The following is a 23,927-nucleotide window of genomic DNA, read 5'->3' on the forward strand; positions in this document are numbered from 1 at the left end:
AAGAGCTGTGATAAATACATTGACTGAACATTCCATACTCATCCTCTGTTTATCTTACTCAGATCAGAAGTCATCTGCTTCACCAATATTCCCTAATTTCTTTTAATGGAACTGGCATATGGAGCCTACAATGTGGGCACAGAAAGTTATTCATAAAATACTATAATTCATGGAAACTTGAGGGCTATATAATATGGTCCCATTAAAGTTGTAATTTGCTTACATAAATAACTACATAAGCCCAGTATTTGTAGGGTTATCATGCACATGTCAGTTTCTGCTCCCACAGATGAGTTTTTTACTTTATTCTTAATTTTTCCCATTTTCTTTTCATTTTTCTAATTACTTGTAAATAGTAACATAGCTGTTACTTGATTGTATTTCTTTTCCAAAAAGATTATCCTAACATGTGACATTTTTATTGTTGTTATGAATTCATTATTTAAAGATTCATTTTTATTATTTCTAATTGCATGTATATGTCTATGTGGGTGTTTTTTTCACATGGATGCAGTATCTATAGAGGCAGGAGATAAAAATTGCTCAAGGTAAGGGCTGGAAATTGAGTCCCCATGATATTTAACAGCAGCAAACACTCTTAATTACTGAACTATCTCACTAGTCCCTATAAATTCTTTAAATCAAGAAAATTTCTTAAATTTAATGCAGTTAAATGTGGTTTTCTTTTTTTAAATTTGGCTTATGATTTTTTTTCCATCTTGCTAAAGAATTTGGACTTGGCTGTGGCTTCATAGAGCAAGCCAAGATCTTGTTCTTGATCCTAAGAACAAGAAAGAGTGAAAGGAAGGAAGGAAGGAAGGAAGGAAGGAAGGAAGGAAGGGAGGGGAGGGGAGGAGGGAGGGAAGAGAAAGAAACAAGAGATAAAGTAGACAAAAGGAGAAAGGGAGAAGGAAAAAGAAAGTGAGAGAAACAAAATGAAGGAGGAAGGTGACATGGGAGGGAAAGAATCTATCAAACAGTGAGAGCCTAGAATGTTAGTGCAAAGTACTATTTAGTTATTCCAACTGAAATAGCTACACTTTGTAAATAATAATGATAATAATAATAATTTTAAAGTAGCCATTTAATATCTCTTGAAGCTATCTGAACATCATATATATAAAAAATGAAGAAAAACTGTCTTCAAGACACAAATCTTTAAATTACGGTAAGCCTAGAGAATCTAAGACACCATGAGATTCCTCCCCTTCCTCCAGTTTCCTAGCATGGCCTCGTAGAAGGACAACTCATTGAGTTTGGGTGATAAAACAGAACTGGATCTCTATTCAGCTAGTAAAGGATTGCCCCATTACCCTGGTGAGACAAGCCACCAGGATTTTATTGATGGTGTGAAACTTTGAATGATGGTGGGAGATTAATCTCTGCTTAGCCCTTCTGTGGGAGTTGTAGGTCAGATACAAGTAAAGAATACTAAGGTTCTGATGGCCCCTGCCTGAGCATACTTAAAAAGTCAGTTTCTGTGCTTATAGAGACAAGAAAAGGTCAGAGGCTAAAGATCCCCACCAGACCAATGCTCATAGGTCAGAGGTATCATTCAGAAGTGAAACACTAGCTGCCATCCAGTCCTGGACCAAGGGCCTTACAGTTTTGCTCAGAGGAGAATAAAAGCTGTAGAAACAAATTGTTCCTCATTGTCAACAAATAATATTTAAACAATATTTAATTTTAAACAATATTTAGAACAAAATATAGGAAACTTCATGTCTAAGAGCTCTAAAAACTGCCATATATATGTATATATATTTCTCAAAAGGAGGTTAGTAGACTCACAGTCTTATCAGTTAAACTATAGGCTTTAATTAAGTAGGAGAAGACTATGAAACAAATGATGACCCAGAGAATTCACAAAAAAAAAAAATGGAGAGAGAATCAGCCTGATTACTGAAGCCTAAAAGTTGGGTGTGATATCAAAAGGGGCAGGTGCTTCAGTAGAGATGTGGAAAAGAAGATCAGAGAGACCCAGTGAAAACATTATGCCCCAAGACAATTGTCTGATATCCCACACTGGACCCTCTAAGGAGAAAATTTTAAGGTTTCACACTTACAAAGTAAGAAAATTTTTACTAAATAGTCTAGGGAATAAATAAACCAAGTCAACATTAACAAAAGTGTGGAATGATGCACTGAACTAAGGAAGCTAATTTTAAAAACTCTAAATATATGTACATGTGTTCTTTTCTTCTCTCAGCTTCTAAGAGTTAAAACTATATAAAGTGGTAATTATATGAAAGTATGTGTCAAATGAAATCAATATTCAAAGTTGATGAAATATATCATCCAAAACAACTAGTTTTCAATAGGAATTATGAGACCAGGAGAATGAGAGGAAATGGTGAGCTTCACACAAGAGAAGTTCACAGCGGCTGCAGATGTGCATGAAAGAAGACTAAGATGTGAATTTAAGAGGTAAAGATTTCAACACAGCTACTGTACATGAGCTCAAAGAACTAAAGAGAACAATACTTAAGAGGTAAAGGAGCACCAGGGGCAGTGCTGTACTACAGACAGAATATAAATATTTTTAGAGGAATAACTAGATCAAAATCCTGGTATGGAAAAGTACAATAAAAGAATGGAATTTTTGCATGAAGTACTATGGAGTAGATTTTGGTTGACAGAGAAACATCAAATTTAAAAATACATTGGTAAACATTATATGTGCAAAGGACAGAGTAAGAAGAAAATTGAATATAAGGACTACAGTATTGGTTCAGACATTAAAAACCCTTGCTCTCCTGTAGAGGACCGGAGCTCATTTGCCAGCATTTATGGTGGGGTGCTCACAATTCTGCATAACTCCAGATCCAAGAGATTTAATGCTCTTTCCTAGCGTCCATGGGCACTTCCACACATGTGTGTTGCAGTAATTATTAAAAATCGTGACACCCAATCAATCTTGTGTTACAGAGCCGCCATGTTCCCAACTAGCCTAGACCTGAAGCCACAAGCAGAGGAGGCGGTGGCAGCAGCAGCTTCACTCAGCTCAGGCCACCTGCCTGCTCAGGCAGTCAGAGACACCAGCCCTGCCACCCATGAGACACCAGCATGGGAGATGACTCTGCCACACTGTCTCCACAAGGCTGGGCTGAGCCCAGACCATCCTGCCATCCACACAGTACCCGGTAGAAAATGAGACTCTAATGCTTAATGATTAACCAAAGGCTTTATATGTTTGGTAATGCTCAATTAACAGGATGCTCACATAATTAGGAATGTTAACTAATTAACTAACCTAGATATAAGTTGTTACCCAGGACTGCTCTCAGTCCAAGCGTGGTTCTCCATCCTCCTCCATCTCTGTCTCTCCCTCACCTCGCTCCTCCTCTCCCTTTTCCTCTCCCTCCCTTACTCCTCCTCTTCCTCTCCTTACTCCTCCTACCTTTGCTCCTCCCAACTTGCGGGAAAGATATCCCACTAGCTATACATGTGTGCACACATACACAGACACACATAAATACAAATAAAATAAATGTTTTTAAGTAATAGTTTCTAGATAGTAGCTACATGCTACCAAAGGGAAAAATGTAACAATCAGTCTTACCCATCTGTGAACCCTGAGAAGTAAAATAATGGCAGGACTGGCAGACATGCTCACTGGTGCATAACACAGTGGCCCAAACATCAAGGGAATAAACAACTACTTTCTGATTAGATGTAAATACTGTTCTACAAGAAGAAAACACATACATGGCACAATTTTTCAGCCAAACTTATGGTGGCCAGTGGAGGACCAAACCTACTTCTACTGTTTCTCTAAATGGACATGACATTAACCACTATTATAACTATAGATTAACGCATCTTTCAACTCACATCAGAGAAGTTTCTATTTGCAGTGGAAGATGATTAACAGAGAAACACATCTGGCCAAGTTGCAGAACATAAGAGACTACAGAATGCTCAGCCAAAAATGTATACAGAACCCCTCATCCCAGGGTTCAGGCACCATTGTGGAAGCAGAAGCAGCAAGAGTATAAGAGGAAGAGGCCATAGTTGACTACAGGGTGACAGTATTTTCTGGCTAGAGCAGGACAGCTTAGTATATGAACTCACAATGTTTGTTAGTTCATGTGTGTGTGAATGACCCAGCCATACCAAATGTCCAATGTGGAGAGAAGAGATGAATAGAAATTCCAATCCTATCCATGCACCTATTGGTAGTTGTCAGTTATTGGGAGATGAAGAGAGAGCTCTCGCTGAGAGTGTAGACTCTAGTCAACCAGGGTCCTGTGGAAGACCACACACCCAGACAATACAAATTAGTCTTGATGAGAAAACAAAAGAGGTTAAGACACAAAGTTTTGTGGATGGGAGACAGGGAGGTCATGAAAGAGTTAAAACACTTTGTAAGAAATTAATAAAGTTATTTTTAAAATGGAAAAATGTTAGAATAAAAATGTTTCATTTAATACTAAGGAAAACATTAAAGAAACAAAAGAAAATAAGACAGACATAAAATACAAAAAAAGTGAAATATATTAATGACTTTCTTACTGCTGTGATGAAACACCACAATGAAAAATGGCATGTAGGGAAAGTTTATGTAAGTTTACTGTTTCAGAGGTGTGTGAGTCCATCATGATTGAGATGCAGGGCTACAAGCAGCAGGTGGGGTGGCACGAACAGGAAGCTGAGAATAGTACTACAAACAGTAAGCAGAGACAGTGAACCACAGGTAGGATGCACTTCTATCCCGCCCCAGCTAACATATTTCCTCCAGCATGATAAGACCTCCTAAACCTCCCCCAAACAATGCTACCCACTAGGGACCAAGTATTCAAATTTCTCAATCTACCTGGACATCCTCATTCAAACTACCACAATGTAAATTACCTCAGGTCGACTAAGGGCCCAGAAGAAGACATCGCAAATGTAATAAAAGGAGATAAGTCTTCATGATTTTAAGCTGGGTAGATTATTTTTAAGAATAGTAGACAAAAAGCGCATACAAGTTAAGTAATAATAGAAAATTTGGCTTTCTCAATTTTGGAAATCAAATATTAGCATTCAAATTTTCTCTCTCATTTTGGAAGGCAATTCTTTTTATTGGCATACTTTATTCCTAAAATGTAAAACCTTCTACACATACTCCCTGTAAAGCTAATTTGGATCACAAGAGTTTACAGGTTTTATCAACTGTATTATGCCTAGTTCAATTTTTAAATCAGTTTTAAGTAGCTTTTGTTAAAATTTTAATTACACTTATATTCTCAGATTTGTTGGCTAAAATGGTTTATACTGTGCTTATTGTTTTTAAATTCTTAGCTACAGTGTCATCACCAGCTGAACACATATATTTTCAGTTAGCTAAAATAAATTCACATAGTTCCATACTCCCAGTTAGTCTAACTTATTTTCTTTGATGATGCTTTTGTACAGTTTAATTTCAGATTTTACATTTACAGCATGGGTCTTTTTATAAGAGAAAAGTAAGTTAGTAAGGTTAGTTCTTCATTTCACTGTTGGAACTCAGGATCTCTTGTATGCTCTGTTTGTGTCACCAGGGAGATGCCCTGCCTTGTGCGTGTGTCGGTTATCTCTACAAAATGCCCCATCTCAGATCTTGCATCATGCTTCCCACTCTTTCTATCTAACAATGTTTTCTTAATATTAGCCTCTTATTATATGCTCTTGTTTGCTTTGTATTAAATGTGGTCTTTCTCAGCTTTCAGAAAACAGATGCTCCATTTTAAGTACCGCAGCACCAGTATCCCTTCATAACTTATGTCTCCCCAACTCTGGTAAGTTGTTTAGGTTTTGATGAACAGGAAACAACTATGATCTAAAGGTAAAAATCCTTGGGGCCTTTAGCTTGATCCTCTTGGGGCTCGTTTTTTATTCCACCCACTTGCTAACATATGCATCTTCAGGGGAACAGTGGTCCTGTCCATCAAAGAGGAGAAGAACCCCAGAAGGTAGGAAAGGGTGGGAAACAACCTGGATGTCCTAAAAGGTATGTGTGCATGTGTGTGTGCGTGTGCATGTGTGTGTGTTTGTGTATAAAAATATAACACATATTCTAGAATATCATAGATTAAGTACATAGCACATTAATGCTAGGTGTGTTTTATTATTATACTTTAGCTTGTCTACTTCATTGTTTTTAATGGTTGTGATCTAGTTTGCTTTCTGTTGCTGTGACAAACACCATGCCTGAAAGCCATTTAGTGAACATACATAGCTTATATTGTAGGCTCAGACTGCTACTGTCCTTGGTGGTCATCTTATAGTCCTGGCATCTCCAATTTCCTGGGGTATCCACTGAAGCTGAAGCTGCACTTTCACCAGTGCCCTCTCCTGACCTTTCATAGGACCAAGCCACAGCTGCTCTCCACAATTCCTTTATACTTTCAAAACCAGTACTATATGGGAGACTTACACATCACCGTGGTCATCTTCCAGCTTGAGATGCAGCCTTGGCCCTGTCTAGACCACAGGTTCAGTGCTGACACTGATCAAACACTTCCCAGAAAATTTCACTTTAATAATGTTGATCTCTTATTAATCACAATTAACTTTTTAAACCCCAGATAACTAGTGCTGCTTGTTACAATAAAGCAAATGTTTTACTTCCACAGATTCTTAATAAAAATACAATCATACAAATAATCCTGTGTAAACTAGGTCTCCACCATCTTCTCTCCATTACAATGTCATCCACATACCCACAACAGCTCATTAAGATTTTAACATTCAGCCGGGCGGTGGTGGTGCACACCTTTAATCCCAGCACTTGGGAGGCAGAGGCAGGCGGATTTCTGAGTTTGAGGCCAGCCTGGTCTACAGAGTGAGTTCCAGGACAGCCAGGGCTACACAGAGAAACCTGTCTTGAAAAACCAAAAAAAAAAGATTTTAACATTCAATGGCTTTTCTACCCTAAAGCTCCCAAATCCTCCACATCCTCCTGCTCCCCACACAAAACATTCCAAGGTATAACGTGTACATAGTCAAGTCCATCACAGCAAAGCCTCACATTACTGGTACCAGCTTCTTTCCTAGTTTGCTATGATAAAACATTGACCAAAAGCAACTTTAAGTGGGAGTAAAGGTTACAACTGGTCCTTGATGGAAGTCAAGACAAGAACTCAAGGCAGTATCTTTGAGGGAGCAACTGAAACCAGACCATGGAGGAACTCTGTTTATTTAATGGATTTCCTGCCTGCTTCTCAGCTGCTTTTCTTTTCTCTTTTTTTCCTTTTCCTTTCCTTTTTTAAAAATAGCAATACAATTTTAAAATTTATTTATTTTTTCACTTTACATCCCAATACTAGCCCCTGTCTCCTCCAATACCCTCTCACACAGATCCTCCCCTCCGTTCCCCCTTCTCCTTCTCCTCTGAGAGGAGAGAACCCCCCTCTGAGTACCCCTACTCTACCCCCAGCACATCATCACTGGAGGACTAGGCACATCCTCTCTTACTGAGGCAAAACAAGGCAGCCCAGTTTAGGAAATGGGATCCAGGGCAGGTAGGCAACAGATTCAGGGATAGACCCTGCTCCGGTTGTTGGGGGACCCATATGAAGACTAAGCTACAATCTGGTACATATGTGCAGGGAACCTAGGTCCAGCCCATGCTCACTCTTTGGTTGGTAGTTCAGTCTATGGGAGCTCCCAAGGTTTCAGGTTAGTTGACTCTGTTGGTCTTTCTGTGGAGTCCCCATCCTCTTCAGGTCCCCCAATCCTCTCCTTAACTCTTCAAGAAGAGTCCCTGAATTCCATCTCATGATTGACTGTCTCTGCATCTCTTTGGATGGCTCACCCTGTTCTCTTATACCACCCAGGAAGACCACCACAGAAGAGGCAATGCCCACAGTGGGTTGGGCCTTTCTAAATTCATTAGCAATAAAGAAAATGTCCCCCAAATATGACCGCTGGCCAATCTGATGGAGACAATTCCACTTGAGGTTCCCCTTTCCCAGGTGTATCAAGTTGACAACCAGGATTAGACTCAATATGTTGAGCAAAATGGTAAATTACATCTATGTGTAACATCAGTCTTGAGAATATTTCCAACTTACTAACATATTTTTGATTTTAAAAAGCATGTTACAAATTCACTTTTTGTGGCAAGAGTGCTCACCTTACCTGTATATTTTTTCTTGACCTTGGCTTCCTTGAGTTTTTGACTTTTAGCCTACGTTTTAAGAACATAACAGATCTGTAAGCATGAGATCCTGTTTCTCTTCTGGAAGGCCAAGCCCAAGCAGCATTGAAAATAGTACTATGGCTGATGTTTACATTTTGATCTTGTCCTTGCTTTATTCCTTTAGCAAGCTGTGTATTCTGTTTGCCCTATGATTTTTCTCCCAGGCAGAATCTATCTCATCTGACATTGAGAAACAGTTAATATTGATCTTGGTGAACAGTGTCCTTTGATTTTGGCTACAGAGAGATCTCAGTAGAAATTCACATATATTTTGTTTTCTTACCAAATGGAAAAACATGTTCGAAAAACATGTTCCACAGTCATTGTGTCCTGTTGTCCAAGCCTACTGTTTTGTAACTCTCTGCCTCATCTCTTTCATTTGGCTTCTCTGTCACTGTGGATCTTTCCCTAATATTTCATCCTTTATGCAGACTCCTTCCTTGGAGCTGAACTTGGCAGTAGAGTTTGCCTAACTAATGGAGACCATATGTTCTGCAATTACATTTTCCCAACAACATTCAGATTTGTTAGCAAATACTGAGAAGACAAGTTGAGACTCTGGAGCTCAAAGAGCTGTGAGGAGTTGGCAGGAGAAGATAAGGAAATCTGCAATTTCTCACTCCTGGCAATGAGGTCTGCTTGGGGCTGATTTTGTTTGAGGTACTGCCTCTGCTTTCTATTCTCTTGTTTTGATAAAACATCGACAAAAAGTACATTTGGTTATAATGAGGCTTTAAAAAAAAAAACAACTTACAGGTTTAGTCCATCACTGGGGCAAGCCAAGGGAGGAACATGAGGCAGATACTGAAGCATGGAGGAAAGTGGTTTACTGGTGTGGTCCTTATGGCTTGTACAGCTTGCTTTCGTATATAATCCAGGACCACCTTCCCAAGGGTGATACTGCCCACAGTGGGCTAGACCCTCCGATATCAATAATTAATCAAGAAAATGTTCCACAGAAATGCCCACAGGCCAAGCAGTTGTAGGCAATTCTCAGCTGAGGTTCCCTCATTCCAGATGATTCTAGTCTCTGTTGCGTTGACAAAGACTAATAGGCATATATACCCAGAGATTTGGCTTTCAAAGTATCAATCAATTAGATTGTTCTTCAAATAGTTAAACAAATCTTCTATGTCTTTGTAAGGGCAAGCTGTACTCTCTTCCATAGATCAATTTTTAATATGTGAACCAATAATTTATTGCTTCTGTCTTTCCCCCGAATAGAGATCCAGAATCATGTTATTGCATACTGTTTTGTCACCAGGTCCCAACAAAGGAATATAAACATTAACATTTGGCTAATGAAGAAGGTTACAATCTCTAATGATATTAATTTTTGACAGGCTTATATACAGTATATCCATGGAACCCTTGCACCAGCATCTTCTTTTCTCAGAAGCCAGGACAGTCTTAGACTAAGGAGTCTCATGTCCTGTAAGGACTTCAAATTCACAAGATTCTGAAGAACTAAAGACTCAAATTGCAGTATTGTTACTGATATTATTGATTTGGTAATAAAGTTTCATCTATGGCTGTGAGGAACAAGAAGGCCCACCTTGTAAGCAAGCTTCAACCCCTGTGTTTTGATGAGGAAAAGGCAGGGAGACTTTGCTCATTCGTACAGATGGCAAGGAAGGGTAGCTAGCATGAGATCAGGTAGCAGAAGTGATCCAGTGTTTACTTCTCAAGGTTCTATGGAATGTAGGCTGTGCCTTTAGAGCCCTATATTCTGGAGCCATCTGTAGCAGCATGTGACCCTCTAGCCCAGTGTAGCCCTGCATGACGCTAAGCTTTTCAGTGATACCTATAGCCATTCTTCCCTAACACTGTTCATGGCAATATTGGGCAGCATCCTGCCTCATACTTGCAACTGACAAAGCAACTTCATGGCTGCTGCTGGTCCACAATTTCACCTTCATGAAGGGGAAGGGCATCAAATAAGACCTTGGCTAACCCTCCCCACACCCTATGTGACAGTTACAAAGACACAAGAAACACTCCTTGTTTTAGAACACAAATACATAAATTTTTAATCTGCGAAAAATACAAAATGAAACCATGTACAAGTTATGTACAAACCCTTTTTACAAGACAAGAGAGTTATCACTGGTTGTTACAGATGACAGAGTTGGGTAGGTCATTTCAGAGCACCAGCATTTATTCTCTTCTCCAGTTCCTGTCTGGTTACATAATTCATCATAGCCACAGTCACCATGCCAGCAATCAAAGTGTGAAAGACTGATAAACAAACCACGCTCTTTTCCCTTAATGAACATGTTGTAGGCTGACTTCTGCATATGGGTACCTCTGAATTGTTTGGGTTTTTTTCCCCTTTGTCCCCTGAAGAAATCCCAAATGAAGGTTTTGGTGTTAAGTGGGGGAAAAAAATCTCTTTTCAGCATCTGCATGGTGGGATGTGTGCCAGACACTTTAGGAAGGATGTGATTGTACCACCTGGGAACGGAACGTTTTTAATTAGGATTTCCAGGCAGATCTGGGTTTATGTTTGAAATGTTGCAGTTCTGGTCAAATGTGTACACAGCGGAAGGAAAAGGAGAACGGAGGTACTGGGGTGAGAAAGGCTCTGGTTTAGTGTAGACCTGGGGCTTGACTTGTCTCATTGTAGGGGCTCCTTTCCCCATGGCTCCTTTCTCCTCCTGGATGACTACCTCCTGGATCCCTAGGGCAGGAAGTTCTGGGATGCTTTGACAGGCACATGTGTTATGTGTGTACATTTCCATCTAAGACTCTAAACAGCAGGACAGGTGCTGTTTCCTAAGACAGGCCCTAGAGAGCTTTGGGGTCAGCTTTGGAGGACAAGAAGAAACACAGAAGTTCCTCGTGGGATAAACAGAAAGCTGTTTTCAATTTAATATTCTACCTAGAAAGGAGATCAGTTTCCACTTGGCCAAAAAACTCTCCTGTTTACCCTGGTCCAGAAAAGCCATCAGAACAAGGTGACCTTAGAATTTTGTGTATTAAGACTGTTGCAACTAGAAGGTTCTGGGTGCTCTGTGCATCAAGGATGAGGTACAATGGGGGTAATAGGAACTGATGAAAGGAAAGACCACCTCTCAAGACATTTTGTGGGTACTTTAGAAGGCATGCTGATGACCTAGATGCCCCATGAAACCTCCATTTCCATGGTGTGAAAAGTGACCTAGAGTGGCCTGCTAGTTTCCCACTCAAACCAGTCTTCATGGCAACCACATGAGATAAAGACAAAGGGGAAATTGGTCCTTCCAGTCTGCCTCATTACTTTTGAGTCATCATTTCAGATCCCCTTCATCGCAACCTTCATTTAATGCTTCTTTTTCTCTATTTTTAAATTCCTTTTCCTGTTTCCCATTCTCCCAATACTAAATAGATATTCTGTCCTGATCATATCAACTTGGTTGGCTCCATTGAGGCTCTGAAAACTTGGCTGTAGCCCCCAGACAGTTCTCCTGACCTGCCATCTAAGCCTATGCTTTCTCCTTTATTGAAAAACCTCATCCAGACTTCTTTTATGATTACCTGGGGTGTTGTGTGTGTGTGTGTGTGTGTGTGTGTGTGTGTGTATTTGTGTGTACTTGTGTTTATTTTGTGTGTATATGTGTGTAGGGGGCTTTCTTAGGACCAGGACCTCCCAAAGCATCTTCTTAGCTCTGTCTCCATCCCCAGCCCAGAACACTCTCATGGTGGGAACAGATCTCTTTCCTCCTTTCTATAGGGAAAAAAAACAGCTCCTTTCTCAGCTCCCTAAATTCTTGTCTCACATTCTCATCTTCTCCTCTTCTTTCTGTCCCTCTGCACTACTCTGTCCTTGGGGTCTGCAGTAAACAATTCCTTTATATAGACTCTTTCAAACTCCTACCCAGCTATAGAATCCAAGTCAAACTTCCACAGCTGTCATAGTACTTACTTGCTATGTAGCCCATCCAATAAAAAAATCTTTATTGGGTGCGTGTTTTACATAACATGTCTTCTGTTGCCAAGAAGGGACACAAGCTGTCCAGCAACAGGTGCACAGGGACTACTTGATATCTAATGAAATCATTGATCCCTTCACATTCCTGAATGAGCTGGGACGTTGCTCCTCACCTTACCCAACTCTGAAATCCCATTCAATCTACAAAGCTTGATTAACTACTTTAAACCGCTTGTTCCTTTATCTCCTGCTCTATTGGAGGTCAGTGTTAGACACATGCTTATTCTTTCTCTACTGGCTCTTTAAAACTCTCCTTTAAGTTGGACTTTAAGCTTACTGCAAGCTAAGAATGTGTCATACTCATTCCTCCAACTGGATCCATTCCTCTGACAAACATGTACTGGAGCTGTCTAAGTCCCAGTTAGCAGATTACCTGACAAGATGTCTAGAAAATGCTCACTCATAGTCAGAAGTCCTGAATTCTTGATTAGTCTATGATTTCTTAGTGGTCTACCTGCTGTTCTTATTATATTAATGTCTGTAAAATAGTATAACCAGCAGGACTCTTTTTTAAAAAATCTGAAAATCTATTCCTTTCCTTTAATCTGTGCAGTGGATTCATGGGTTAATAATCAAGTACTGCATGACAGGGTGAAATGTAGGAGGAAAGTAGGTGTTCTTCATGGAGAGGTGCTATTGAGTGCAACCCACAGGACCTCTTGCTGCTAGGAGAGGCAATGTTTCTGTGATCCTTCACAAAAGAACTGAACATCTCACAGACTTCAACCCCTAAAGGGTACAGTCACCACTATCCATGACTCTTTGTTGATTCTTTCAGTGATTCTCTCTGACTTTCTAAATCGGTGCTCCAATTTAAATGTGGCCCTTCAACGACCCACTTCCTAGGTCCTTCGATGAAATCTTGCCATGCTTTTTGTTCAGTGAGTGCATGGATACAAACTTATTACCAAAGGAAAGTTGTTCCATATAGCAAAATCACCTTGGTAGCAGTGCATTATAGCTCCTGAAGGTCCCTTTCCTTGGAGAAAAAAAAACCTCACTATCCTTGTGCCTCCAGTCAAACCAAGTATTTCCTATTGGAAAGTCTCCACAGCCCAGCCTATCATTTTTTCCCATTCATGGTTCAAGGGAACATCTTCTTTTCCACCTAGGTACCACCATCTCTTTCCAGGGCTCCTAAAAGTATTTAGTCTATCTCTTTTTGTTCTTCTTTCTAACCATTTGATATATACTATGAGTTATGCATTTTCATGCTCAAAAGCACAGTTAAAAAGAATTGTCTAGAACAAAAAGTCTAAATGAGAATCATTTCTCCATGAAGCCATGTGAGACTGGAATGCAGGGGGATCCTAACAAGTATAGGGCTAATGGTCTTTGGCCACATGGGTCCGTTTCTTAATATTTTAAAATCACTCTTACCAGGTATTCAAAACTAAAATTTAATATGTCCTCTGCATTGCCTTATTTTAGTGGTAATCTTGGAATTATTAATAACCTAGCCATGCATGGGCAATGACAAGTTAGGATAAACTTGGCTTATATAACCTAAATGAGTTCAAAGGGACTCCTCATTTTATCAAGAGATCATGGGATTTAAATGAGAAATTATTCTGTTTTACAGCAGAAAAATGCTTGTTAAGAACATGGAGAAAACAGAAGAGTCAGAAAAGGAATCTAGTGGAAAAGTTGAAAGTGATTCTTCAGTTTGTTTAAGTTTTTGAAAATGATGGGTAAAGCGCTAAATAGTGAGGGCTACTGTATCTATGACTTTACTACCACTCCAAAAGCAAAAAGTATGACTAAAATAACAATAGGCAGATCTTGGGCTGGAACTCAGTGTTCAGTGAATTTGTGTGACCTCTTGATAGTCAAGATGGCTCTGAGTCACTTATCTGATACTGGTGTTTTTGTACTTTTCTACCTTGTTCTAGCTTTCTTTCCACGAGGAAAATGAAAATGACAGCTCAAAATGGCACTTATGAATGTAAGCAGCAAAGACACTGTGCTAACATGAGCACAACCGGACAAATGGAACGAAATGAGACGTAAGGTGCATGTAGATGGGGAAGCATGAATGGAAATAGCAGCAGCAGAGTAGGGTTGTCCAGACTCTTTCTCTACATACAATTGGAGACATGGGCCAGAAATGAAAAGTCTATCCAAATCTCTGCTGAGGCAGGGAAGGTGGGAAGGAGGTTTTAAAGAGAAACGAGAATGAATAAAACCAGCTCAGATTCACTTAGGAGGTGAATCTGAATGTGAGCCTTTGCATCTTTACTTTGCAAGCTGGAGTATAGGAATGAACCTGACTGTTCTCTGTCCAGAGCAGAGAGTGGAGGCTGCGTTCAGCTCAGAACTGCATATGGATAATATGCCCAGAAGAGCCATAATTACTGCTCTGGATAAAATTATCTCCAAGAATTTGGCTGAAGCAAGGCAACCACTGCCTTAGTTGGTCTGAAAGAGACCTTTGCCATCTCAACAGACCAACCCCATGTTTAAGTCTCAGAAACTTGAAGGATTTAAAGAATATTTTTATAGTTAATAGCTAATTCTTGAACTTCTAAATCAGGCAGAGTTGGTCACTTTTCTGTTTTCTATTCAAAATATCTCTAATTTCATACATTTTCCTACTCTCCATTTTCAACTCAACCCAAACCATTCTAATTCCTTGATTAAAGTCTTCCAACACTTAAAAAACAAACAAACAAATAACAACCACAAAAACAAAGTATAACTTGTAGAAGGAAGGCCGTTCTTCCAGGTGATTTAGACATAATCAATTTATAAACATAAAATACATTATGTGAATGTCTTCTGTTGGTTAGGGGAAAGTAATTTCAAAATACAGTTGCTTAGACAAAGACAAAGTGCCTCCATGAGAAAGATGATGATGGCAATTATGTACTCATACACAGGTAGTTTCTCTTTTACAAATGGTCTGATGCTCAAAGCACCCAAGCATCATTAGTTTGCCAAGATAGCTTTTCTGGAACCTTAATCAGGGACTAAAGATCAGAGTCTTCTAATGTGGAATATTCCAAAGAGGGCCACCATTGGCCTAAGGTGAATGTGGTTGGAAAGACAGTGTTTTTTCCTACAGAGGACTCAGAAGTGAACCAACAGAAACAAGCTGGAAACTTTGAATGTTGCCTTGAGCCCTCCAGTTATTTTTAACAAATGTTATTTCTACTTCAACTGAGTTGCCGTTGAGTTTTTAACTCATTTTTAACACTTAACATTTTTAACAAATGTTATTTCTACTTCAACTGAGTTGCCGTTGAGTTTTTTCCAAATGGGGCCACCACATGGTCATTTTCTAAACAATCTGAGAATCATGCTTGATCTGTTCCTCATTTATTACTCTATCATAGAAGAAAATAGATTTCTACTATCTTGGGTTTGGGAAGCTGTTGGTAAATGGAGGGATCCCCTTGCTGTAGGAAACTATCGGAGCCGTTGTAGTTGAGAAACAAGTTTAGATTTAAATCTCTAGCTAGAGTGGGAAATAGGGATTATGCTTCTTTCTGGCTCCTGCCTTGCATGGAGTAGAGTGTTGAGACCATTATTCTTCTAATGGAAGATTACTTAGGTAATCGACATTGGTCACCATAGGAGATCAAAGAACTAAGACAAATCAGAGGTAAAGCTAATGGGAATGAGTGCGAGGAAGAGCCTACTGTGGTTCAGGAAGGAAAGAAGAGCATGGATTGACATGAATGTACTTAGGTAACCCCAATGAAAATCATGATGTTAAAGAAAGTCTTAGCTTTCAGGAATGCTGTCAAGATCCTGGCAGTGGATTCTCCCCACCAACACATCTGAGTTCTGTTGGAAACCAAGAAATGTTTACAAGCCCGAATATAAAACTGCTGACATCATTTTAGCCTGAGTAGACTAGTGATTGATTATAAATATTTTTGTGTTAACAATCCAATTGGACACACATTATATTCACAATACTTTTATAGAACTAATTCTACAAAGTGTGACAACAGAGTAACCACAGTCCGACAAGTCACTGCAGGACAATGCCTACAAGGTGGAAGCACAGCTATATTGGCTCTGCAGGGAGTGGACAGAGGTGGAAGCTCATTTTGCCTACATTGGTAATTGGAGTCCTTAGTGGACATGTTTCCATGGTGATCACATTGCTTTGCTCTGATTTGATTTATGCTGTCATAACTAGGTACCACAGAATCATGGCCTAAAGAGTTCATGGAAGAGATGTCATGGGACTGTAGGGGCTATCTTGGTTGGTTTGGAAAATGTTCACATTTTACATTTTTAACAAAATAAAAATCACAGTCACGCCCATGCTTCTCCAGAGACCCTGATGATCATATCAAAGGTTGATCACTGTGAAGCTGAAAAGACTTTCTGAGTCATTGGAATGAAACAGTTGTTGAGGTGACTATACACTGGGCATGCATGCAACAGCAGAGCTCAGACATCACGACTGTATCTGATGGCTAGAAAAATCTTTTGACCACAGGTTGAAGTGGTTGATACATTTTATTTCATTGCTGGTAATTCTCAAAGGCCTTTTTCTAACAGTCTATGTTGAGAGCATGACTTACTTTCCTTTTGGTTGTTACTGGGTTTTGTTTGTTTGGTTAGTTAGTTGGTTGGATTGTTTTCTTTTTGAAAGTATTTTAGCAAGTTTGAATGATTTGTCCCAGCAACTCGACCAAGGAAAGCCAGCAAATGAAAATCTGAGGAGAAGTCATCTCCTTGACAATTGGACATTGTCTGACTTCTAAACCAAAAATTTGTGATAAGCATGCATACTTCTTAGATCCTATTGTTAGGTAAAACTAGTCATTGGTGTTTACCAACTTTCAGGCTAAAAGCTCTGAATAGAGAAAAGAACATACCAGATCCTCCCATAGTCCACACAACTTGCTTGGGTGTTTTAGAAGTATGAAACAAGGAGCATAAAGCATGGCGGAGGAGGCCTCACCATGAGAACAACAGAGCCTGCTCTTGGGTGCCTCTGGCTCACGACCTTTACATTCTAGGTGTGCCTATAACCCTTCCCCATATCCTGAGCTGGTTGCTTAAACCTGATCTGGCAACTGCAGAAAAGTTGCAAGAAGCTCTTTCTTCTAAATATATGAACAAAGAGAATAAGAAACACTGGAGGAAAACTGAAACTACAAAGATATGACTGTCAACTGTGAAGATGATGAAGTTTGATTGGCTAAGAGCTGGTGTCAATGCCGATCAAAACATACACTGTCCAGGAGAGAGGAAAATATTCACCTCTGCTTTTTTGACTTTTTTTTTGATTTACTAAAATATGTGTGTACATCAATGGGCATCTTAAATTTGTTTCAGTAATCCATTTCCCTTCGTTACAAATTGGGGTGGTGACCATCATTCTCCTCAAAGAAAAAGAGAGAAAGAAGAGAAATGTGCATTAAGGAATCTGGCCACTTATTCATTTTGATTTTGCATTGCTGCAATATATGGGAAGATATCTGGCAATGAAAAAAAAAAGAAAAAATATATTTTCTTTCTAATAAATAAAAATAATTTAAAACGCTAGAAGCTATACATGACTATTTTAGTATGTTCATTTATAAATGAAATCATTTTCTTTTCCAAAATACATGGAAGCAATATTCAAGGCAAAGAGAAAGATCTGTCTAACATTATTTTCTTGCAATCTTGCTTATTCTAATGTTTCCACCAGTGATTCAGCATGTAAGAGGAAGAAAAGTCACGTCACCATTTATGAAGTTTGTCAGGCTTTAAAAAAATAGTTCTGGTCTCCTGGGAGTCAACATTCATCTTCAACTTCTCTGATTGGAGGGATCAGGCTGCTTGTGGATTTATATTGGTTGATCTGGTTAGCCATGTGGGTACTCATGGGCTTGATTTGAATGTTTCTGGGATAGGCATTATCCGGCTCATCTGTAAACCATTTCTTTTCTGCTAAAGGGCAAAATGGATAGAGAACAAGAAGGAGAAATGAGAAGCTTAATTAGTCCTAGGTTGAGCTTTTGGAAAGTTCATTGAAAATGCATAAAGGTAATCAATAGAAGCCGGCAGTGAGTAATTGCTAAGAAATGCAGTGTACAGAAGCGCCCGGAACCTGAACCATGCCTCTCCTTCCTGTAGCAAGTGAAGAAGGAAATGAATTGCTATTGGGACCAGGAGACACTAGGAGGAGACGAGCCTCAGAGACTATGCTGGAGCAGATGCATACCATTCCTACTGCAGAACATGTTGGTCCAGAATCTGTTTGCAGTTTAACCACTTCCCAGCCTTGTGTTGATTTTGTTATAATAAACAGACTCAAAGGCAGTTGTTAACTGTACCACTTCTGTCCTGTCTGCATTCCTCTGATGGTTTAGGAAAGGGGACAGGTCTTAAAGGAATCCCACAGGATTTGCTGGTCAATGAGAGTGAAAATCAGAATAGGAAACTATTCTAAAAGAGAATTCCGAAGTGCCTTTTATTTAAAGAACGAGAACTCTGTGGGTATGAAGTCATGAAAGGAGTTGCAGGAGGCAGTATCTCAGCTGACTATAATAACCCAAGCTGTAAGCACAGAGCTCATGGTAGCTTGACACCTTCATTTCTACCCCCCATCACCCCCCTCCCAAGAGCTAAGAACAGAAATGGATGAGAGAGACTGCTGAGTCAGGGCCTTTGGGGGTCTCTGCAGAAGAGCAGTCTCTTAGTTGGCCTGTGCTGTTTTCCGGGTCTGACTCTAATCTATGCCCCTTTCTAGAATTGAAATTTTCTGAAAAATTAGCCATGTGAGCAGACAGGAAGCAACTGGACAGTAGAACATCTAGCTTGGGAGATTGTAGGCTTCATTACAGTGGCTTAGGGAAGGAAAAGGGGGAAGGAAAACAGCTTTCAAACACACGGACTGCCTAAGAGACAATGATCCCTTTCACTTCTGTTTTTGTTGTTTTTTTGTTTTGTTTGTTTGTTTGTTTTGCTTTATTGCTTATAGAGCCATTTGTATCTGCCTTGTGTCTGGTTGTGGACCTACCTGTTAAAATGATTGCCTACCTGACTCATGTGTGTGTGTGTGTGTGTGTGCCTGTGCACACAAGTATAGGTGTTCTTGTGCATGCGTATGTATGTGTATATGTGTGTTAGCTCATAAATGTTATAAATGTTGAGCATATGTGTTCATGATCACTCTGCTTTTTTTTTTCTATTTCTGGTGCCCTGGCTCCACAATGTGGCTGCCTCTGGGGCTAGGAGAAAGCCTGAGGAAGGTTCAAGAGCCCAGTTTAGCCCTCGGGCCACTTGTGCGTCTCTCTGTGATCCCTCCTGCCCTGGCTCTCTCACCTATTACAATTAAGTTCACTTTGATTTGAACAGATTGGATGATAGGAATTCATAAGGCTACATCCTCACAGTGAAGCTAACTGATTAAGTGCTTTAAATTATTCCCCCTGACAGAATGATAAAGTTACAATCTGTTCTGAGATGATCTACAGCTTGCCAGCCTCCTACAGCTTCTTTCTACATTCATTTATCTTTTTGTCAAGCAGAGGTTTTCTTTTTTTTTCCCTTTCCCTGAGCTTCAATTCCATAGATCTTTTAAAGTCATCAGCACATCTGAATTATTAATGAGGCTTTAGAGGCAAGACTCCTGATGGGCTGGTTAAAAAAGGTTGTATAGAAATCTGGGACTGTGTACACATCAAAATAATTTCAGCTCCATTTAAAAAACCATTTAGTTCAAGTGTGACATAGATGAACCATTATGCATTTGTGGAAACCAATTCTTTTGTGATCTACGATTAAGCTAACCTTTCAGGGAAGAGTAGAGTGTGATAGTTAGCGTGTTTTAAAAGCATTGCCAGGTCTCTGAAACAATTTCCAACTATGACTTCCTCAACAGCTTATGTATAGAGATGGCTCTCAGAGAGGAGCCTGGTGTTTATCCTCTTTGCCCAAGCTGCCCTTGGCTCTTGGCCGAACAGTTACCTGGAATGATTTTGCTGAAGGGATTTAGTGCTGGGTTGTACGTGCCAGGTAGGAAGAGTAAGTCTCACTGATGGAAAGGAGGGTGTGTTTTGGGTGAAAAACCAAACAGCTGCAATTTGCTGAGATTTTTATCACTGCTGCTAAGAATAATTGTTGAGAATTTAGTATTTACAGTTCAATTCAAAGGGGGCATTGTGACCTTTCACCACGAAAACAGTGTCAATTTCCTCCAGCTCCTGGTAAGAAAGACAGCATTATTGGCCTCATGTAAGCTCTTTTCTCTTTAAATTTCTTGCCCCCCGCAAAGAAAACCTAGGCAATATAGCCCATGTGGTTTGAGAAGGCAGCTTCAAGCAAGGAAAGGGTTGAAGGCAAACACCTCTCATCGAGAAGTAGGTTCTCACTGTTCCTGAGAGGACACTGCTTAATTCCAGTGGTTCCTGAGCTCTGAACACCTATGCTGTGGGAAGCATGGTCAAGTAAGATGTTGAGGAAATCGAACTAGTAAGATGTGCTGGACATTGTCTAAAATGTTTGGGGACAAAGGTCTCCTAAGCAGCATAAGAGGGGTTACATTTTAGTGGTCATCAGCCACTAGGCTTCCATGGAACATTCTTCAGGCAAGATGGGGACAATTTAGTAAATGGAATCTTGCCATTTAAAGACAAAGCTGTGCCAATGGATCACTACAAAACTGCACACTAGAAAGAGGACTCAAAGCAGAAATTCTAGTAAGTACTGATGTGGTTAAGGCAATTCCACTCCAATGCTTGGCTTATCTCAGTGTTCTCTATGGCCTTATTTCATACCTGAGACAAAAAGTTCTGTGATCTCTGGGGGCCTTCTTGATACCAAACCCAAAATTAAAGTACAAAACACCCATGTTTGCTCATAAACTTCCTGTGGTTGATATATACATGATAGCCTCATTCTGAGGACACTGTGTGACCTGTCAGGAACTTTTGTTGTAAGTCAGAGATGAGGAGGAAATGACATATTCCTATATCTGGTGAACAGTAAAACTGAGAAAATAACTGGAGGTAAAATATGATGGCTACACTATTATGAGTGTCACACGGTGGGCGAACTAAGCCACTATGTACACTCTGGACACACTATGGTGGGGCAATGAAATGGCACCAGTTTGTGAACTAGAGTTAGGTATACCTGGATCTCTCACATACTATCTGCTCTGAAAGGCTACGCAAAGTCTCTTAGTGTTATTCATCCTCTATAGAATAGGGTTGAGAAAATAACCTTACTAATCTTGTTGGCTATATCAATAGAAAAGGTATCAATGACTTACTACACATTCAGCTACATAGTCAGCAAATAATATTTGCTAAGTTTATTACTGTTATTCATGATTCATGCACTGTATTTTAGTGACTAAGCTACATAGACTTTGGTGTTCTTCATATTCCATATCTGTTGTATGATGGAGATTCTAACAACCCCTACATCTGGTTTGATCATGAGAGTTAAATATGTTTACAACTGTAACTTGCTGGGCAGAGTAGCTGTGATGACTGCCTTACCTTTAAGGTTAGCTTTTATATGAGTATGATGTAAGGGTGGGTGGTACGTTATAAATGTGTTTGCAGATAAAGTTCTTCAATGGAGGAGCCTGAAGCAGAGACTTAGGGTGTATAAATAGGGGTCTAGCCTGAAGAATATAGATTGTGGCAATAGAGATGACACAGGAGGAACCTGTAGGCAGTCTTCATCTGGAAGGTGACTGGGAAGAAGGGGTAACAAGGTGTTATGTTGGGGAGTTCAGGGCTGTGATGCATTGAGTCCTTGTTTCTGATGCCAGTTTTCACCTGATGGATGTCCTGCCCCTTGGAGAATCACCTGTGCCTTCGATTGCTAGTATAAGGAAAGGATTGGATTAGAACAAGGGTTCAGACTTCCTCCCAGAGGAGAGTTATTATGGTAAAGAAGGACTGAACTACCCAAAGCACCCAAAGCAGAGGGAGAAACCACTGCACTGTGAACACAGGACTTTTGTTGGCCCTGTGGGTGGTCAGTGTTGTGGGCATTAGCCTTTTCATATCAGTACTCCCTAGAGAAGACCGCTAACGCAGGGAACTGGTAACACAGTAAAGGCACATGGAATAACTAGCACTCTGTAGCACCACAAGCTGAGGCTTTGTGAGCAAAGGCATGGAGGGGAGATATCCCCATTTGCATACAGAGGGTAATGAGACAAGCAATAGCTACAAAGAGCTCCAACCCATAAGGGCAACTTCATGTGGTTTCCTGGATTACATTTCTAATAATAGGCAATGTGCTAAGCTTCCTATGCTTATATAAAACCCATTGCCTCCCAGGCAAAACTATGTATCCAACCTCCTCCTCTTCTACCTCAGCAGAACATAGCCATTCTACAAACACATAGTTTCTACCAGACTTTGACAAGTTTCTGTTTATCTCATTTCTCTGTAATGGACTACTATGACTGTCCATCCTTGCATCCAGCCAAACTCTGAGGATACTCTTTCTTCTTAGGCAACGAGAGTTTCTCCTGGTCACTTCCATGTGCAGTCTCCATATGGGAGATACTTATCCAGCTCAGAGACAGATGCCCACAGCTACTCCCTTATCACATGACAAGGCAGGAATTGGCTGATGGAAGCTGGTGGAGAAATTGATTTGTCTTAACTTCCACTCCCAGAAGTTTCTGTACTTTCTTGTTCTTCAAGGAGGCTGTTGCTATAGGAACCTGGAAGTTTGATATAATTGTCTCTATTGGGATATAGACACCTTTAAGGCACTCCCCATGCTGCAAGACAGTCAGTCAAAGGTTCCTCTGGTCATCTAGGATCTCAATAATGTTGCCAACAGGCATAGTCAGTCTCTCTAGTCCCTAAGCTCACAGGGCTTATCTTCCTGGCTTAGAAACAGAATCTGGCTCCAAGAGCCTGACACCAGCAAATAAGCTATGTCAACACCTCAGGCATTAATTGTGACTTTTCCAAGAATAAACCAAGGGGATGCAGATAAACTATAAGAGAGTTTAAAAAGTGAAACTGATTTCAAATACATATTGTGTGTGCCTACTTTAATATCCTGCCTGAGTCATAATCCTTCATTTCATAATGGAATTGGAAACATCTCCAAAACATAGGGGAGACTGGAAAGTGCAAGGGTCTGTTTCAACTGGATTTGAGAAGGATCCCAATAGCAGCTTTTAGGGATGTTGACAATTCCACAGTTACCAGACAGCTGGTGCAAAGCTTCTCCTCCTACTCTTCCAGCTCACTTAACATAGACCCCTTCCAAAGCCTGAGCAAAGCAGACTGAATGGCTCACAAACTGCTTCTCTCCCAGAACTGGGGAGATCACTGAGCTCTAAGCTGTGATTCTTATAAAAAATATGTGTGTTTTTCTTTTCAGTGTTCTCTCACTTTCTAGTATTCCTTGTTTGTTTCTAGTTTGAGTGAAGAAGAAGTAGGGAAGAGACAATGTATAAAGAACCTGAATGTCTGCTTCCTAAGGGAGCCTCTCTTCTCCTCAAAGAGGGAGTTTGGAGTCAAATGCAAAATGGTGGAGATGGAGAGGCTTCACTCTATTAAGAAGAATATAATATAGAAGTCTCAGCTAATAAAAGAGAAGTCACCATGATCCCATTGCCACCAACAGATAGTCACCTCTGATCAATTCTCAATGATCTGTAATTACCCAGTGGGGACTATGTACCCAAAGTCCAGAGAAAACTCCCAAATTTCGACTCATATCATAGTCTGCTCCCATTCCAGTCAGTTACAGTCTCATCTACTGGAGCCACTAACCAATTGCATTCAAAAGACACTTTGGATTGGCTTCTGTCTGCCCCATTTGTGGTTGGGATTTAACAAATGTCTG

General features: G+C 40.1%; 1 protein-coding gene across 23 annotated transcripts in view; it reads right to left on the reverse strand.

Annotated features, from left to right (window-relative positions):
• Window positions 1-16,683: 16,683 nt before the first annotated feature.
• The window catches only part of Kcnma1 (potassium calcium-activated channel subfamily M alpha 1), a 688,486-nt gene continuing 681,242 nt past the window's right edge, over window positions 16,684-23,927 (reverse strand). For 10 of the 23 annotated variants that reach the window (XM_028758454.1, XM_028758452.1, XM_028758458.1 and 7 more), the window contains one exon: window positions 16,684-18,038. In XM_028758454.1, coding sequence (XP_028614287.1) covers window positions 17,884-18,038 — 155 coding nt within the window. In that variant the 3' untranslated portion in view covers window positions 16,684-17,883. The remainder of the gene's footprint in view (window positions 18,039-23,927) is intronic. The other 13 variants (XM_028758459.1, XM_028758443.1, XM_028758434.1 and 10 more) reach the window with 4 other exon arrangements.

This window comes from Grammomys surdaster, unplaced genomic scaffold (genome assembly GCF_004785775.1).
Source record: "Grammomys surdaster isolate TR1022 unplaced genomic scaffold, NIH_TR_1.0 126198, whole genome shotgun sequence".
NCBI classification, from domain to species: domain Eukaryota; kingdom Metazoa; phylum Chordata; class Mammalia; order Rodentia; family Muridae; genus Grammomys; species Grammomys surdaster.